General features: G+C 47.1%; 1 protein-coding gene across 2 annotated transcripts in view; it reads right to left on the reverse strand.

The window, feature by feature from the left end:
- The window catches only part of NPLOC4 (NPL4 homolog, ubiquitin recognition factor), a 652620-nt gene that overhangs the window by 104811 nt on the left and 528941 nt on the right, over nucleotides 1-18868 (reverse strand). For both annotated transcript variants that reach the window (XM_078654232.1, XM_078654233.1), the window contains exons 13-14: nucleotides 18383-18454; nucleotides 17543-17638 (exon numbers count right to left, since the gene is read on the reverse strand). In XM_078654232.1, coding sequence (XP_078510358.1) covers nucleotides 17543-17638; nucleotides 18383-18454 — 168 coding nt within the window. The remainder of the gene's footprint in view (nucleotides 1-17542; nucleotides 17639-18382; nucleotides 18455-18868) is intronic.

The raw sequence follows: 18868 nt of genomic DNA on the forward strand, positions 1-18868 counted from the left end.
CCTGTGCAACTCACAGTTATAAAAATTACTTCAGAGCTTAGACACACTGCATAGTGAGTGATCTCAGTGTGTTTCTTTCTTGCTCTATTATTGTATTGCATTGGGAATTTATAGAGCACAGTGTGACCCTACGGGTATCCTGGCGCTTGAGCACGTGGGATCAGTTATCCTAAAGTGTAATGACGGCTCCCGAAGAAGAGAAGCCCAAACTATACCTTGGAAAAAGCCAGGTCTTGAGCCTCTTTCTAAATAGCAATAGGTCTTCTATCTGTCTGAGTTCAGTTGGGAGTTGGTTCCACATCGAGGCTGCTGCGATGCTGAAGGCTCTCCCGCCCGACCTAACTCTTCTGAACTTAGGTACACTCGCCAATTTGGCTGAGGAAGAACAAAGATTGCACAGGGGGCATACCATTCAAATCTGCTCTGCAAAGGCCTGGTTCCAATGCCATGCAGAGCTTTGAAAACTAAACACATGGATTTGAATTTCACCCTCTGCGCTACTGGGAGCCAATGGAGCTCAGCCAGGGCCTGGGATGATGTAGACTGGGGAATCTCATAAGTGTCAGTTTGGCTGCCAAAGACTGAATTCTCTGGAGTTTCACCATCAAATATTTACGGGATTCCAGTAACAAAGCGTTACAGTAATCCAGTCGGCTGAGAATAACGAATAGTTTCTTACCTGTCGGTGTAGTTTTGCAGCTTGAAGATCTTTCTGGATTCCCTATGCTGTGCATTATTCCGCGGTCTAGTGGTTGGGTCCGGAATCGTAGTCTTTTCTTTTTTTTCGTAGCCCAGGTGGGCATCGACGACCCACCTTTTGGTGTACTTCCTGTGACGTCGGCACGCTTCCTGCGGAAGCTCCCACCTTTGGGAGCCATCTTCGGATTCTTTTTTTCTTGTTTTTGTGTTCGGTTTGTGAATCCTGTGGCAATGTTTTCTATTTCTTTTTCACGTAAATGATTTTTCAGCTTTGTCCTTTAAGGTGTCTGTTTCTAGATTGTCCTTGTATTACCACCTTCTTCTCCTCTACATCTTTCTGGCGGAGGTGGGTGGGTTCGCTAGTGAATCCAGAAAGATCTTCAAGCTGCAAAAGTACACCGACAGGCAAGAAACTATTCGTTTTGCAGCGTGAATCTTTCTGGATTCACTATGCTGTGCATAAACTTGGTAGCAGTTTGTTATGTTTGTGGCGGCTGGGTGGAAGATGAGCGTTGGTTGTTATGTTGAAGCACCTTCTGTCCTACTTGTGCTTCCTTGTTCATTTGTACATCCACACAGTAGTACTTAGTAAACGTGGGCACTGAAGCCCGTGTTGCCGCCAGGCATATGTCTTGAATGGGTGTGTTAACCAGGAAGGCTATTGTTGCTCCTTTTTTCCTGGTAGAGTGGGCTCGTGCCCCTTCTGCTAGTTCTTGGCCTGCCTGTCTGTGGCAGAATTGTATAGTTTGTGCGATCCATCGTGCGATGGTTTCCTTTGTTACTGGTCTACCCAGGAAACTGCTTGCGAAGGACACAAAGAACTGCTTTGTTTTCCTGTGCTCTTTAGTTCCTTCTATTAAGTGCATTACTGCCCTTCTAGCGTCCAGAGTGTGCAGTGCCCTCTCTGCGCTTGTGGATGGTTTCTGAAAGAAGCTTGGTATTTGTACAGTCTGGTTGATGTGGAACCTTGACACCACCTTTGGCATAAAGTGTGGGTCAGTTCTCATCACCACCCTCTCATTGTGTATTTGGATGTAGGGTTCTTGTAGCGTTAGCGCCTGTAGTTTGCTTACCCTACGCAGCGAGGTGATTGCCACCAGGAAGGCTGTTTTCATTGTCCGCATTTGTAGGGAGGTCTTATGAATGGGTTTAAAGGGCGCTTTCATGAGCTCTGTTAGGACTGAATTAAGGTTCCATGCCGGTGGCGGCATCCTCTTTGGTGGTGCGGTCCTCTTTGCCCCTTCCAGGAATCTCTTTACTATCTGTGATGTAAAGAAGCTCTTCCCTGTTTCTCCTCTTGTGTAGGATACTATTGCTGCAAGGTGTACTCTTAGCGAGGATGAACTTAGTTTTGCTTTCAGCAGGTGCGCGAGATATCTTAGCACGTTGATTCCCTTGTCATCTTCTTGTGTAGCTTCTCCTTGCTGCACCATTGTGTGAACCTCTTCCATTTTCCACATAGCACCTTCGTGTGCTAGGTCTCCTTGCCTCTTCTAGCACCCGCAGAGTGCTCTCAGGTAACTTTAGGTGTGCAAACTATGTCTTCAGGAGCCATGCTGCTAGGCTGAGGCTCTCTGGCTCTGGGTGTAGTACTTCACCGTTTTGCCTGGAGAGTAAGTTCCTTTTCCCGAACTTGTGGGGTGCACCCTGTGCCATTTCCATTATCTGTGAGTACCAGGTCTGCCTGGCCCACTGGGGTGCCACCAGGATCAGTGTCATGTTGTTGGTTCTGCACTTGTTGAGTACTCTGTATCAGTGGTATCGGGGGGAAAAACGTAGGCAAATGTTTTCGACCAGCTTACCAATAGGGCATTCCCCTGGGATCGCTCATCTGGTTGCCTGGATGCGAAGTGTCGGCATTTTGCATTCTGGTGTGTTGCAAATAGGTCTATTGTCGGTGTTCCCCACCTCCTGAATAGCTTTTGCGTTTTCTGTGCATTGAGCTCCCACTCGTGGGATGCTGAAGTCTGTCTGCTGAGCCAATCTGCTTCCACATTGTCCTTCCCTGGTAGGTGTATGGCTAGCAGGTCTATTTTGAGTGGGATGGCCCATCTCCATATTTCCTGCACTAGGTTGGACAGTGCGACAGATTGTGTTCCTCCCGGTTTGTTGATGTAGAACATGGGTACTCACAAACTTTCTCTCTGGGCCAAATTTACAGTGTGGCTTGTGGCCGAGGGCCGCACTGGTGGGGGTGGGGTCAGTAGGGAGGGGCGGGACTAGAGCAGCAGCAAAAAAAAAAAAAAAAACTGACCATGAGGTTGAACACAGGCCTCTGCAACAAACGCCTTCCTCTACTGAGCCACCATACCTGGCATACACATGGCATACACCACACACACACGCCTCTGTCTGCCTCTGTCAGCCTCTGCCTGCCTCTGCCAGCCTCCGTCTGCCTCTGCCAGTCTCTGCCCCTGCCCCCATCTGCCCCTGCCCCCATCTGCCCCTATCTGTCTCTGCCCCCATCTGTCTCTGCCCCCATCTGTCTCTGCCCCCATCTGCCTCTGCCCCCATCTGCCTCTGCCCCCATCTGCCTCTGCCCCCATCTGTCTCTGCCCCCATCTGCCCCTGCCCCCATCTGCCCCTGCCCCCATCTGCCCCTGCCCCCATCTGCCCCTGCCCCCATCTGCCCCTGCCCCCATCTGCCCCTGCCCCCATCTGCCTCTGCCCCCATCTGCCTCTGCCCCATCTGTCTCTGCCCCCATCTGTCTCTGCCCCCATCTGTCTCTGCCCCCATCTGTCTCTGCCCCCATCTGTCTCTGCCCCCATCTGTCTCTGCCCCCATCTGTCTCTGCCCCCATCTGTCTCTGCCCCCATCTGTCTCTGCCCCCATCTGTCTCTGCCCCATCTGTCTCTGCCCCCATCTGTCTCTGCCCCCATCTGTCTCTGCCCCCATCTGTCTCTGCCCCCATCTGTCTCTGCCCCCATCTGTCTCTGCCCCCATCTGTCTCTGCCCCCATCTGTCTCTGCCTCTATCTGTCTCTGCCTTTGTCAGTCTGTCCATGACTCTGCCCCTATCTGTCTCTGCCCCTACCTCTGTTTGCCTGCCCCTATCTGTCTCTGCCTCTGTCTCTGCCTCTATCTGTCTATGCCACTCTGCCCCTGCGCATGTCTGTCTCTGCGCATGTCTGTCTCTGCGCATGTCTGTCTCTGCGCATGTCTGTCTCTGCGCATGTCTGTCTCTGCGCATGTCTGTCTCTGCGCATGTCTGTCTCTGCGCATGTCTGTCTCTGCGCATGTCTGTCTCTGCGCATGTCTGTCTCTGCGCATGTCTGTCTCTCGGGCAGTGCACACATACTGAGTCTACATGTCCCCGTCACCAGCCCAGAGACAGCCCCCTCCCCATGTAAAAGCCAGCTCGTTCTCTTTCAGAATGTGCTGCTTTGTAGGGTTTGTGTCCCACCACTTGGTCTGGGGGTCACAGCTGTCACGGCACCCCCCAGCAGTCAGATCAAAGCCCCCTTGGCGCCAGTCACCGGAGTACTTCACAGGTATTTAAAAGACCCTATTAATTGTTAATGAGAGCCTTGTTGTATTTGACCTCTTCTTAGCGCCCCTGCATCTCCACTCTATGCCCGAAATCACCCGGCCCCCATAAATTCACAACCAGCGGTGCTTGCAGACACTTTACAAAAAATAAAAATAACACAGGTACATGTCTACACGGTCCGTGGGCCGCACAGGAAGGCTTGCCGGTCCGCTGATGGCCCGCGGGCCGAAGTACGAGTACCCGTGATGTAGAACATCGTTGTTGTGTCTGTTTGTATCAACACTCTCTGGTTCTACCGTTTTTTCTGGAATGCCTTCAGGGCAAGGAACACGGTCTTCAGTTCCAGGTAGTTGATGTGTCTGACCGCATCTGCTGGAGTCCACAGACCCCTCACTTTGAGTTTGTTCATGTGTGCTCCCCATCCCAGCTGGGATGCGTCTGTGGTGATGGTCACCGTTGGGCTTGATGGTGTTAAGGGCTTCCCCCTGGTTATGTTCTCCTGTTCCACCATGTAATCTCCTCCTGCACTACGTGCGTTACAACCACTAGATCTTCCCAACTTCCTGTAGCCTGTGACCATTGCTGTTGCAGCCATTCCTGGAATGGTCTCATGTGGAGCCATATATTGGGGACCAGGTGTATGCAGGACGCCATCATCCCCATGATCTTGCTTGCTGTCCTCACGGTCAGAGCTCGCCCCTTCTGGTAGCGGCGTGTCTCCTTCAGCAGGGCAAGTGTTCTTTTGTTGCTGGGGAACACCTTGCTCTGTATGGTGTTGATCTGTACTCCTAGGAAGATCTTCTCTTGCTCTGGTTCCATTGAGGATTTTCCCCAGTTTATGGAGAATCCCAGGCCTGTCAGTTTCTCTGTGACCCGCTGTGCGTGTTCCTTGCATGTCCTGTGTGAACTTGCTAGCCAGTCGTCGAGGTAAGGGTACATGTGAATCCCTTCTCTGCCCAGGTACGCTGCCACGGCTGCGAGGTATTTGGTTAACACCCTTGGTGCGGACTTTAGTCCTAAGGCTAGGGCCGTGAACTGGAGTGTTCTTTGGTGATAGTAAATCTTAGTAGATGTTTGTGCTGCCTGTTCATGGGGATGTGCAGGTAGGCATCTTTGAGCTCTACGGTGGACACGAAGTCTCCGTCCCTTATCTGAGGAATGACCTCTGGGGGGGATGTCATTTTGAACTTTTGTGTCTTTATGGTTTTTTTTTAGGAACCTTAGGTCCAGGATGCATCTTAGTGTTTCGTCCACTTTTGGAACTAGGAAATAGTTTGAGTACACTCCCTTGTTCCTTTCTCTGAATGGAACTGGTTCGATGGCCACCTTCCGGAGAGGTTCTTGTGATTCCTCTAGGAGTAGCGCTAGTTCTTTTCCTGAATGCGCCTTCCTTTTCGGTTTTCTGTTTGGTGGTTTCTTTTCCAGCTCTATGCAGTATCCGAACTGTATGATGTTGAGTATCCATTTGTCTGTAGTTATCTTCTTCCACTACTGGAAGAAGTGTCTTAGTCTGCCTCCTACTAGTGTTACATGTTCGTCGATGTTTGGTCCGTGTAACACCCCCATGTTGGTCTTATTGTGCTCCACCCTCGGAGGGGTTGTGTGGGTGGGCACGCTTCACGTGACGGAGTCACTTAGAGATGGGCTGTGGCACCCTCTTTTTGTCTGCCCTCATCCATTTGCCTTCCCGCAAAAGGACTAGCCCCGAGGCTGGTACTGCCAGGTTGCTTTTGCTGCCCCTGCTGGGATTGGTTGTCGCTCTGGTGCGCCTGCTGGAATGTCTGGTGTGATGTTTCCGGCTGGTTTCCTCCCCTTCCGTTTGGTCTCCGTGTCGGGGTACCCCTTCTCATCCCTCTGAATTGCAAGGCCCCCATGGACCTTGCAGTTTCATTTTCTTTCTTGAGCTGGGTGAGTTTCTCATCCACCGGTGCCCCGAACAGTGTCTCTCCATTGAATGGAGTGCTTAGAATGTTGTGTTGCACTTCTGGCTTGTAGCCAGAGATCCTATGCCAGGCCTGCCTTGTTTCTGTGATTCCCATCATCATAAGTCTGCTGGATGTGTTAGCCCCATCCAAGGCTGTTTTCAGGCAAGCATTTGCTATATTTTTCCCCTCTTCCACCAGGTGTGATGCCCTTTGCTGGTATTCCTCTGGGAGGTGCTTGAGCAGTTGCCCCATCTCGTCCCAATGCTGGTACTGGTTTCTGTTCAGTAGGGCATTCGAGTTTGCCATGCGCCAGTGTACTGCTGCATTTCTCTCTATTTTTCTCCCAGTCAGGTCCATTCTCCTATTTCTTAGTCTGGTGGTGGGCCTGATGATGTTGGGACTTTAGCCCTCTTTCTGGCTGTTGCCGCAATAATGGAGTCCGCTGTGACAGATCCCTGGATGTAGGGAGGATCCTGAGAAGAGTGTATTTATTTTTTCTCAGTCCTCTGTGTCACAGACCTGCAGGTTGCCGGGTCCTTGAATGCCTCCCTCCCTTGGTCCATGACACTCGGAAGCATGGGGAGGAACTGACTCTTTGTTTGAGTGGGGAGCAGGGTCTCCAAACGTTAACATGCCTTTGGCTTTTCCTCCTCCAATTTGACTCCAAAGGCCGCTGCCGCGTTCTTGATGACCATGTTATAGGCCCCAATGTCATCTGGTGGCGAAGGCCTCGAAGGATAAGTCTCCATGTGCTGTACCGGATTTTCGGAATCTATGTCCTGCCATTCCAGGTCTTGTGTCATGGAGGATGCTGAGCCGAAAGTTGTTCGCTGGTCATCGTCGCCTTCTTCCTCATAGTATAGGCCCTTTTCATCGAGGTGTTCCTGGGGTTCGGGAGTTTTTGGCGGCCCTTCGGAGTCGAACTCCTCTTCCTCTTCTATTTCGACGATTGTCGTCGGCGCCTTCAACGGAATCGTGAACCTTTTCATTTTCTCGTCGAACTCTTTCTTTCTTTGCAGGATGTTCTCCATTTCGGCCTCGAGCCTTCTCATTTTTCTCTCCATCTCGGCGGCATGCTCGGCGTCGAGCGTTTCGGCCGATCTCTTCGACTTAGTCGTCGACGGCGAAGCAACCTTCGGGTCCTTCTCCTTCGTAGTCGAGCGGTCCATTTCGGGGACGTGCTTCAACAACCTTGGCTTTTCGCCGGTCTTCGCCGTCTGGGAGTCCTTCTCGAAGGATCCGCCGGGCTGTTTGTCCTTGGATGCAGCTGCGGCCGTCGAGGTTTTCGGCGCCAGTGCTCCCTTCGAGGTGTTACTCTGTTTTTCGAGAGTCCTGATCGGGCTTTCGAGAGTCTGTTGGGGGTTTAGGGGTCGACGTCTCTCCTACCTCTTTAGATGCCTTCGTATCGGTCTCGACGACCGTGATGTCATCTGGTCCCTCGACGATGTTGTTCTCTTCGTCACTGGAGAGGCCCTGTCCAGAAGCGACGGAGGTTGGCCTTTGCCTTGCATGTTGTAGTTGGCTCTCCTCTGTCTCTCTCTAACCCTGAGTGTCTTCAGGGTGAAGGCGGAGCAGGCGTTGCAATCCTTGCTCTCGTGGTCGACTGGTAAGCAGAGGTTGCAGACCGGGTGCTGGTCCTTCTGCGCGTATTTTTGGTGGCAGTTACGGCAGAATTTAAAGGGTGTTTTGTCCATTCCTGCGCTCAGGGGACCCCCTGTATGCGCATTCTCTGTTGGACGTCAAAGATCTCGAAGTTCTCCTCCTTCTTCGTCGTCCCGGCTTGGTGACCTTGTTCTTTGGTATCTTCTCTAATCTTTTCTGTGAAAGTTTTGCCTTTTTCCTCTTCTTTTCTCCAAAAAACTCTGGAGCCTCTCGGTGATGATCCAGACCCAATGGCGAAAAAAAGAATCTGAAGATGGCGCCCAAAGGTGGGAGCTTCCGCAGGAAGCATGCCGACGTCACAGAAAGTACACCAAAAGGTGGGACGTCGACGGCCACCTGGGCAACGGAAAAAAAGAAGAAGAAAATACTATGATTCCGGATCCAACCACTAGACCGCGGAATAATGCACAGCATAATTAATCCAGAAAGATTCACGCTGCAAAATACTCCTTACTATCAGCGGACTGGTCTGTTAAGGGATCATTGGGAGAATTCTGCGAAGCACTCATCAGAGCAAAACAATTCCCGGCTGTCTGATTTACTTGGGGCTCCAGGCTCAATTTGCAATCAAAACTGATTCCTAGGTTACGGACTACCTTTGACGGGATCAGAGGGGCTGTCACCGGTAGTGGCCAAGACCCAGTTTGTAATGGATATGGAACCTTCCCCACTGAGCAGCACAGGATATCAGTTTTCCCCCAATTAAATTGCAAATAGTTGTTTTGGAGTCAAAGCGTCGTATCTTGCATACAGTTGTGAAATTTGTCCAGTGACAGTGCTTGATGGCCTTCCAGAGATAAAATCAGCTGGGTCTCATCAGCATAGTTTACTAAACTAATATAATGTGACTTGATGACGGCCACCAGGGGCCTCATGTAGATATTAAAGAGAAGGGGACTGATTGCAGTTCTCTGTTGTACCCCATGGTGGACCTCCCTAAACTTAGATTGATACGGGAGAGAGCAACCGCCTATGCCCTATCTGAAAGATAGGATTGGAACCACTTATTGTATTGATGTTGCATTATAAATATGTATAACTAGTCTGCCAATGTACAACTATAATTGCTTTTACATGTATTCACATTAATACTTTATTAAAGCTAAATTGTATTTGCTTTTTGTGTGTGTTGCTCCTTACTGAGTGTCCTTATTTGTACTTGATTGACATTGCTTGGGTTGGTTGCCAGCAGCCAGTCCAATAGAGCTAGTGAGCCCATGTAGGTGCGATTAGAATGAGAGTCATTCAAGTCTGTCTGAGTTTCCAGACTACATAAGGTAGTAGTGGGAGAGGAGGAAAAGCATACGCAAATATCCCAGACCAATTCATCCATAGAGCATTGCCCTTGGATTGTGGGTGTGGATGCCTTTGATGTGAAGCGTTGGCATTTTGCATTTTCCTTTGTTGCAAACAGGTCTATTGTGGGAATTTCCCACCTTTGGAAGTATGTTTGTGATAATGGACTGTGCATCTCCAATTCGTGCACCTGCTGGTGTGTTCTTCTGAGGAGACCTGCCATGCTGTTCTCCTCTACTAGTTGGTATTGCGCAAGGAGACGAATCTTGCGATTGTATGCTCATTTCCATTTGTATATGTCAACTGGGACAATTGCATTGAATTCCCCCCCGTTTCTGTATGTAATACATTACAGTCATATTGTCTGTGCGTAGAAGGACAGTCTTTCCTGTTATGTTTGTAAGAAAAGCTTTGAGAGCCATAGAATGGCTAACAGTTCCAACATTATGATGAGTAGCAACTGTTGTTGTGGTGTCCAGTGGCCCTGAACCACCATGCCCTTCATATGAGGTCCCCATCCCACAAGTGATGCATCTGTTGTGATTGTTATTTGCGGGATCGTATCCTTGAAGGCTCTCCCTGCTAAAATATTGTGATTGTTTCACCATGCTATAGCCTGATGAACCGTTGCTGAAACCAACATTAAATCTTACAGATTTCCTCCCACTTTTGACCATTGAGATGCTAAACACTCCAAGAGGGGTCTCATGTATAGGCAAGAAAGCGAGATTGCTATGCAAGAAGCCATCATTCCTAAAAGTCTCATTATTGTTTTCACTAGTAGGTGATGATGTGGCTGAAAAAGAGACAGTTGGTTCTGGAGATTAAGAACTCTTTGGCGATTGGGGTAAACTGTCCCCAAAATGGTATTTTCAATTGACCCAGATAAGGTTTAATGTGAGATGGTCGGAGATGTGATTGTGTCGCTTTTTTTTTTTTTTTTTTAGTTTTATATAGCGTGAACTAGTCCCGAGACATCGGGTATCAGAGCGCTTTACATGAGCACCAGTTTCGTTACAGATGGACGCATTCATTTTTGGTAGGCACGGGGAGATTAAGTGATTTGGCCATAATCGAACTCGGTTACCCAGCTTCAAGGTCGACCACTCTACCCATAAGGCTACATCCTCTCCCACATTGATTGAGAAACCCAAATGATGCAGTAAATGTATTTTCTTTTGGGTGTCTGCGACACATTTGTGTTTGTCTGGACTCATGATCATGCAATCGACTAGATAAGGAACACATGAATATTTTCTCTTCTTAATCTTGCTAACTACTGTTAAACATTTTGTGAAAAACCTTGGGGCAGTCGTTACGCCAAAGGGAAGTACGTTGAATTGATAATGATGTCCACTTACCACAAATCTTAGAAACTTTGTGTGTGCAGGATTAATTGGAATATGGAAGCAAGAGTCCTTCAGGTCTAATGCAGCCATGAAGTCACCTTTTTGCAGTATTGGTATTACATCATGTAGTGTTACCATGTGAAAATGTTCTGACAGTATGTAGCGATTTAGTGGCCGCAGATCCAGAATGGGTCTTAGGGTTCGGTCTTTCTTTGACAATCTTTTTAATCTTTTCTAGCTGATCATCTACTTCAGGCCCAAAAAGATGTTCTCCATCAAAAGGTACATTTAAGATAAGTTGTTGTACCTCAGGTTTGAAGCCAGAAAGGCGTAACCATGCATGCCTTCTAGAGAATTATATAAGCATCTCCATCTAAGGCACATTTAATGGTAGAATTTGAAATGATCTTCCCTTCATTAACGAGATCTTTCTCCTTCTTCCGGTATTCCTCTGGAAGATGTTGCATGAGCTCCTGTATCTCGTCCCAGGTAGCTCTGTTATAGTGTGATTCTCCAATGGTTTACATGGCCTGTAACAACTCTTTTTGCTGCAGTGTCTATTCTTTTGCTTTCTTTATCTGGAGGAGGTGCTTCTCCAGTGCCTTGTGCAGCAGTTCTCTTCTTTGCAGTGGTGCCATATAGTGAATCTGCAGGTGGATGACCTTTGATATATACTGGGTCATTTGGTGAGGCTTTATATTTCTTTTCAATATGTGATGTTAGGCTCTTGATTTTACACGGTAATTGAACACCTCTTTAGCCACATTTAGAATGGATCCAATCATGGGTAAATATTGGACAGTTCTTTCCGTGATTGACAGTGCTTCAACCACACAAAAAAAAAAAACACTTTCCTCATCTATAGAATGCATGGGGTGCTTAAGATACACAGCAGCTCTTTGTATGACACTGTGATAGGAGGAAGTGTCACCAGTGGGAGAATGTTTTGTAGGCACAGGTGGGTCTATGTCATAATCTGGTAGCACCACATCATAATCTTCCCATGAGCCAGGTGCGTCATCAGTATTGTGTGTACCCTGGGAATCAGCATCCTGTATTTCTCCCTCTTCTTCTCCTTGTGGAGATGGGGAACGAGTTTGAGATGAAGCGGGTACACTAAAAACTATAGGGCTTGTGCCTCAACCTCCTTGGAGTATAATCTTTTGAGGAGGCTCAGAAAGTTGTCCCTCTTCTGGTTTTCTTTTTGTAGCCTCCTTACTCTTTTTTTAGCATGAACTGTTTTAGTCCTTCAAACACTACCCCTTGATCTTCAGTGGGTTTAGTTCTTTGTGTTTTATGTTTTTGTGTGGAGTTGTTGTACTTTTAGAAACAGACTATGCCTTATAAGTACTGGCCTCAAAAAGAACGATTGATGGACAGAATGTTGAACAATGCCAAACATTCACCCCAATACAGAGATCTGGGCTGTCCATCTGAACTTTTTGCTTTTGTCGCTTTAAGTGGGAGGGTATGCCCAGATGTGGGTCCCATGCTCACTGCACCACTGGATTCAGGCTAGCCTGGCTGATGAGGAAAGATACCCCGAAGCCAGGATGCTCATTTATTTATTTATTTATTTATTGTAGTGTTTTGTATAGCGCGAACAAGACCCGTGGGTATCAGAGCGCTTAACATCGAGGTCGGTTACAAATTGGCAATACAATATTCATTATAAAAACAAACAGCTTTGAGGTAGAAGAAACTATGGCTATGAGGGGGTGCCTAATTATATAAATTCCAAACACATGTGCAATTAGCAATAAAGGTAAGTAAGGCTTAGCTTATATCCCTGTCCATATCGACAAATAAGATGAGGTAGAGGTTATATAGTTTGGCTTTAAAAACAGTTATAAGTTCACATAGGACTGTGGTAGTGATAAGGACAAAGTCAAGGCTTATGGGTGGAGTCAGTCACTTATCAATGATAATTTTCTTGTAGAGGGCCGCCCTTCAGCTGATGTAAATATTCGTATTAGCGATCCGTCAGCTTCCCTATTCTAGGTATTTACTCAACATAAGGCTTTTCGATTCCCGTTTGAATGTTACGATATTTTGAATCTTCCTGACGCTTGGAGGGAGTGAATTCCAGACTCCGGGGGCAGCTCCAGAGAATGCTCGGTCATAAGACTTTTTCTTTCGGAAGATGGCTGGCCGCAACAGCAGCTCCTTGGCGCTTCTAGTTGGTCTGTTTCCTCCCGAAAGCTTGATTTTCTTGGCTAGGTACCTTGGCGTGTTATAGTGCACCGCTTTGTGGGTAATGCATGCTATCTTCATTTGAATTCTAGCCTCATAAGGTAGCCAGTTTAGTGCTTTCAAGTGAGGAGATATGTGATCAAATTTCCTAGATCCATGATGAGTCTTGCCGCTGCGTTTAGACAAGCTTTTAGTGGTGCTGTGGATGTTTTAGGTAGGCCGGCTAATGTGGAGCAACCATATTCGATCCTCGATATAACTAGGGATTGTATAGCCAGTTTTAGATCTGCCTCCGAGATGAATGGTTTTAATTTCCTTAAGTAGCTCAGATGGAAGCGGGCACTTTTCGCCATTGAATTAATGTGGGCTTTCATGTCGAGATTCTCATCTAATGTGATTCCTAGTGATTTAGCTGAGTTGACTAGGGTTGTTTCTGGTCCAGGGAGGAACTGGCTTGGCAGTTCAGGTAGGACTGTTTTCCATGAGGAGCAGGTTCAAGACTGATTTGCATATGGCTGGGTCCAAATTGGGGTGGCGTGGTGGAAAAAAAAAACCCAATGGATTAAACCCAGATCTATTGACTGGGGGTGAATGTTTGCATTGTTCAGCATTCCGTTCATCATCTGTTCTTTTTGCATTTGTCAGACCGAATTGGACAGATATACCTGGACATCGGTCCCGCGCTCTCCATGCCACTGGAGTCAAGCAAACCTGGCTGATTCGGGGTGAAACCACAAAACCGGTCCCAGGATGTTTATTTCTGATCCATGGAGGACCAGGCTTGGCAGTTCAGGATGGACTGTTCCTATGAGGAGAAGGGTCAAGACTGATTTACATATGGCTGGATCCAAACAGGGGTGGCGTGCTGGGCAAAGAACTGATGGATTAAACCCAGGTGTGTTGACTGAGGGTGAATGTTCGTATTGTTCAGCATTCCATCCATTAGCTGTCCTTGTTGCTTTTGTCGCTCTAAGTCGGAGGGTATGCCCAGACGTGGGTCCCATGCTCACTGCGCCACTGGACTCAAGCTAGCCTGGCTGATGAGCGGCGATACCCCTAAACCAGACAAAAGAAGCTTGTTTCCGATCCAGGGAGGACCTGGCTTGGCAGTTAGAGCTTGACTGTTCCCATGAGAAGCAGGACCAAGACTGATTTGCATATGGCTGGGTCCAAACTGGGGCGGCGTGGTGGGCACAAAAACGATGGATTAAACCGAGGTCTGTTGACTGGAGGTGTATGTTTGCATTGTTCAGCATTACGTCCATCATTTGTTCTTTTTGCTTCTAAGTCCTGAAATCATGGCTTTTCTTCTGTATAGAAGAGTGTCCCTAGTGTTTGAGAACTCGGTTCCTAAGTTTTAGACATCATTCCGCTTGACTCCGAATGCTTTTTCGGCTCCCATGTGTGTATCTTGGAGCTCTTTGGTGGAAATGTATTTATCAGTTCAGATTGATGCCTTGGCGTTGAAGGTTTGGTCTGAGTCGATGTGGTCTTCGGTGCCATAATAGTTTCTGAACTGTCTCCTTTTTGATGTCTGGCCTTTCTTGGTTCTGAGGCTTGGTCACGGTATCGGCCTGAACTGGAAGGTTGTGGTGCACCATGTCGGGGTATCGGTGGTGGTGAATGTATAATTATTTTATGGGGGTAGTTATGTTATATGCAGTTTTGAAGCGCGCTCAATTACTACCAGAGTATCCTGGCACGGATAAATGCAAAGGGCCATAACAAAAGAAATAGAACAGACTAAAAAGCAAGTTTGAACAGATACGTTTTCAGAGCTTTTTTAAAGAGAGCAAAATTCGAATTAGACCGAAGGGTCAAAGGAAGCGAATTCCAAACAATTGCAGCTTTAACTGCAATTGACTGGCCCCCAGCCGAGAGCGCCGGAAACATAGAATCGGTACAAAAGGGGGTGGTGCTTGGCAGTTCGGGCTGGACTGTTCCCATGAGGCACAGGGTCAGACTGATTTGCATATGGCCATGTCTGAACTGGGGTGGCAGACTGGGCTAAGGAATGGTGATGGAGATCATTTGACTGGGGTGAGTGTTTGATTTGCTCAAACGCTCCGTCCATCACCACCCCCTTTTGTACCGCTTTGGCCACCATAAGTGTGGCAGGGTATGCTCAGACGTGAGTCCCTTGCTCACTTTGCCACTGGATTCAAGCAAGCCGGGCTGAAGACGGCTGTAATGCCATAAACCGGTCCTCGGAAGCTTGTTTCCGGTCCAGGGAAGGCATGGCTTGGCAGTTCGGGCTGGACTGTTCCCATGAGGCACAGGGTCAGACTGATTTGCATATGGCCATGTCTGAACTGGGGTGGCAGACTGGGCTAAAGAATGGTGATGGATTAAACCGAGATCATTTGACTGGGGTGAGTGTTTGATTTGCTCAAACGCTCCGTCCATCACCACCCCCTTTTGTACCGCTTTGGCCACCATAAGTGTGGCAGGGTATGCTCAGACGTGAGTCCCTTGCTCACTTTGCCACTGGATTCAAGCAAGCCGGGCTGAAGACGGCTGTAATGCCAGAAACCGGTCCTCGGAAGCTTGTTTCCTCGGAAGCTTGTTTCCGGTCCAGGGAAGGCATCCTTGGCAGTTCGGGCTGGACTGTTCCCATGAGGCACAGGGTCAGACTGATTTGCATATGGCCATGTCTGAACTGGGGTGGCAGAGTGGGCTAAAGAACGGTGATGGATTAAACCCAGATCATTTGACTGGGGTGAGTGTTTGATTTGCTAAAACGCTTCGTCCATCACTACCCCCCTTTTGTACCGGAAACATGGTATCAGCAGCAAATTCTGGGAGGCAGAACGCAGAGGCCGATTGGGAAGATAACGGGTAAACCGTTTCATCAGATAAGTAGGGCCTTGGCCATAGACGGCTTTATGAGCAAAAGTGAGCATTTTAAAGATGATACGCTGCGTCACTGGAAGCCAATGCAGGTTCCGCAGGTGGCCCCGGACACTCGTTCGCCTGGAGATGTTACATAAAAGTCTGGCTGTTGCATTTGAATAGTGATACTCACGTACGTGGTTTTGTTTTGGTCCTTGGACTCAAGACTGTGGTCAGCGTCAGGGATTTGAGTTTTACTGGAGCTAGTTCTTCCCCAGAAGATAATTCGGACGTGGAGTAGTGTGGGCTGGCTATTACCGTCCCGCCTCCTGTGGGGGTGCTTGGTTTGCTGTCTTGGCAGAACTCAGCCTTAGTTGCATGCTCCTTATTATGTGTGAGACATCAATACCATTGTGATCAAAGAGTCATTTTATTTTTAAACAATGCGCAGGTGGCGCACTGTTCTTTTTTGTGCTTCGGAGAGAGTCACAAGTTACAGACGTCATGTGTGTCAGAGTATGCGTACTTGGCTCTGCACAGAGGACACAGTCTGAAGAGTTCTTTCTTTGCCTCCATCACCCAAAGACTATCATTGTTGATGGTTGAGTGTATTCGGAATCCAGGAAGTCCTTCCCAGGTGTAGAAATAGATTCTGGTGATGACTTTTTTACCGCAGGCCCTGTGGCGCCGAATCTTTAACAGCTTCGCGTGATCAGTCAGAGTCCGAAGGCAGAAAAAAACGTTCTGAGGAACAAACACTGACATGCGCAATGCCATCCCGGGGGAGGAGAATCGACACATGGCGCCAATCATAAAGCTTCCTCGACAAAAACAACTTGGAAAGTTCGGGCCCAACACTAGATGGAAGGAGTATGCATAGCATGCGTATCTGCAGCCAACACATTCTACGAATATAAAGGTTATTTAATATTTTATGCATTTGCCTCTGGCAAATCAAGGAATAAAAGTTCAGTGGGGGAGATGAATATCATCAGAAATAAATTAAACTAAGACGTTTATTGTTGGATGCTACTGGAATTGATGCTGTACATAAACTATACAAGGTAATTGCTCGATTACAAGATGCCAACTGGTGTGCGTGCATCGTCTGCACGCTAAACCATCTCTGTATTGAACAGTCCGTGGATGTGCTGGTTCCTATTATTCTATCTCAACATGGGGAAATGAGCTGTGCATATCGACGTTCTTTGTATTGCAATATGTAACTCTGTACTGTAGATCCAAATACTGCTTCATCATTGCCTGGTACTTTTGCTTTTATTATTTCAATAAAAATTGTTTAAAAAATAAAACAAAAATAAATTAAACTTTTCCACAGATGAAGTATGTTCTTAGGATTCCACACTGAAAGGGAATCCGAGAGTGAGCAATAGTGCAGATGTTAGGACTGCCCAAGCATTCTAGCAGTCACCGGCACTCCTTGAAGGTGGTGGCTAGCACTATATATGTCAACCAAGCACCATGAATCAGGAAATCTCAAACAAAAATATCAGTAAATCAATATCATAAAAGTACAAAATAAAAATATTAGCATACAGTTTTCATGTATACTGAGCATTCACATGCCCAATTTCATTAAGCAGAGAGAACAGTCTTGACATGAAATCCTGAGGGTATATTGTTGGTGAGACATTTGTGCATCTCTAGTTTACTCTCCTTCTATGCTGGGCAAACTTTCTGCAATGCCTCCTACTGGCGAAGGGGGACCGATGGGGAAGTATTACTTACACACTCTATATTCAATTCTGGGGCACATTTACTGACACACAATTAGCACACTAAATGCTGTGATGAACTCCTTATAATAAGGTCAGTATATTCAGTAACAGAACTCAATCACTAGTACACAACCAGTATGTAGAGTTCAAAATCACCCGCTCTGTCCGCACCTATATCTACTTTTTGCCTACACTGTTACCATCGAGAGTCCCAAAAAATCAGTTTCCTAAAAAGGGAGATGAATAAAACACGGAGGTAAACCTGTCTTCTGATAATGTATTATCAGCAAATGTGTTCAAAGACTTCTGATGCTCTATCAGATGTTCAAACGTGAAACTTCTCATTTGTGCACCTACCTGAGTCTCTCCCAATACATCACGGTTCTCGATGGGGAATGGATTTGCAGAAATAGAAAATGTGTACACTGGATCTTTGGGGAAGGTGGTGGGGATCTAAGAGTAAAACAAAACAACAAAGTCAGTGCAACAGAAACCTAAAATGAAAGTGAATGGTCTTGTTCCGAGGTAAGCTCTTGAACCCGCGCTGGGGTAGGGCACCTGACATCACCATTCTTACATTGCATTTTTCAAGGGGCCCTTCTAGTTACTGTAAGAGGTCTCTTTCTATTCAAAATAAAAAATGCTATGCACATGCGATCCAGAGGGAAGTTGCACTCGGTCATTTGAATGTGACATATGACTTGCATTCGCCTGCTACGGGAGTTCGGGTGCATTCCCTGCTAAAAACCAACAAAGAAAGTACGGGGGAAAACAAACAGCACAGAAAGGTACCAGAAGGAATGGCCAGCCATACATGTAAGTGTGCAAAATACACAAAGGTTAAGATCACTTATCGAGAAACCCTAAAAGAAGAGCAGGCTACACGGCCATGCCTAGAAGACAAACGTGGGAACATAAAAAACAACACCAAAAAAGAGGGGCTTGTCTTTACATACAGACCTAGAGGATACTCATGGATGGAGATCGCAGATTTAACCACTCACAAAAAAAAGGCCATACAAGTTGATCTAGCACCAAATCTGTGCAGGTCAAGTATATATCATCGGTGAATAAAACATATCCAGGCCACCCGAAAGAGTCAAAGCCCAGACTCATATAGAGCATAGGTCAGGCGGAGGAGAAGGGATCCCTGTATTTGCACAAAACCCCAGTTTCACACATTTTAGCAGTACTCACATCTATGATGAGATACTCCACAGGCAGAGGGCGAGCTAACTGTGTGATCTCATTGCCAAACTTGTCTATGTCCTGAAAGGAGAGAAGCAGGTGGTTAATATTACAAATCCAAGTGAAATTGACTCTACATCCTTACTGAACATTTCAAGCGAGGATATTTCCATTGAAAATGTTACGGTTTATTGTAGGAACATAACTAAGATGACACTTGAGTGGACCCATAGGCAACAACTAAATGTAACATTCTCACTTCCGGGCCCACTGCCTAAGCCAGACAATAAACTGCTTCAATGATCAGACAGTAATTGGTAAATGCCAGTCTATAATATAAAAATCAATGTTGGGGGAGGGGAGGAATACGTGATCCATTCAGTTTCCTGTATTGATATATATTCTGATCAGAAAGGAAGGATCACTTGTCCTGCATAACATCGGGTATGCGGGAATGGTTCTTACTAGTCCCAATAAAAAACACTCATGCACGTG

The sequence above is a fragment of the Lissotriton helveticus genome, chromosome 7 (genome assembly GCF_964261635.1).
Source record: "Lissotriton helveticus chromosome 7, aLisHel1.1, whole genome shotgun sequence".
In the NCBI taxonomy this organism is placed as follows: Eukaryota; Metazoa; Chordata; class Amphibia; order Caudata; family Salamandridae; genus Lissotriton; species Lissotriton helveticus.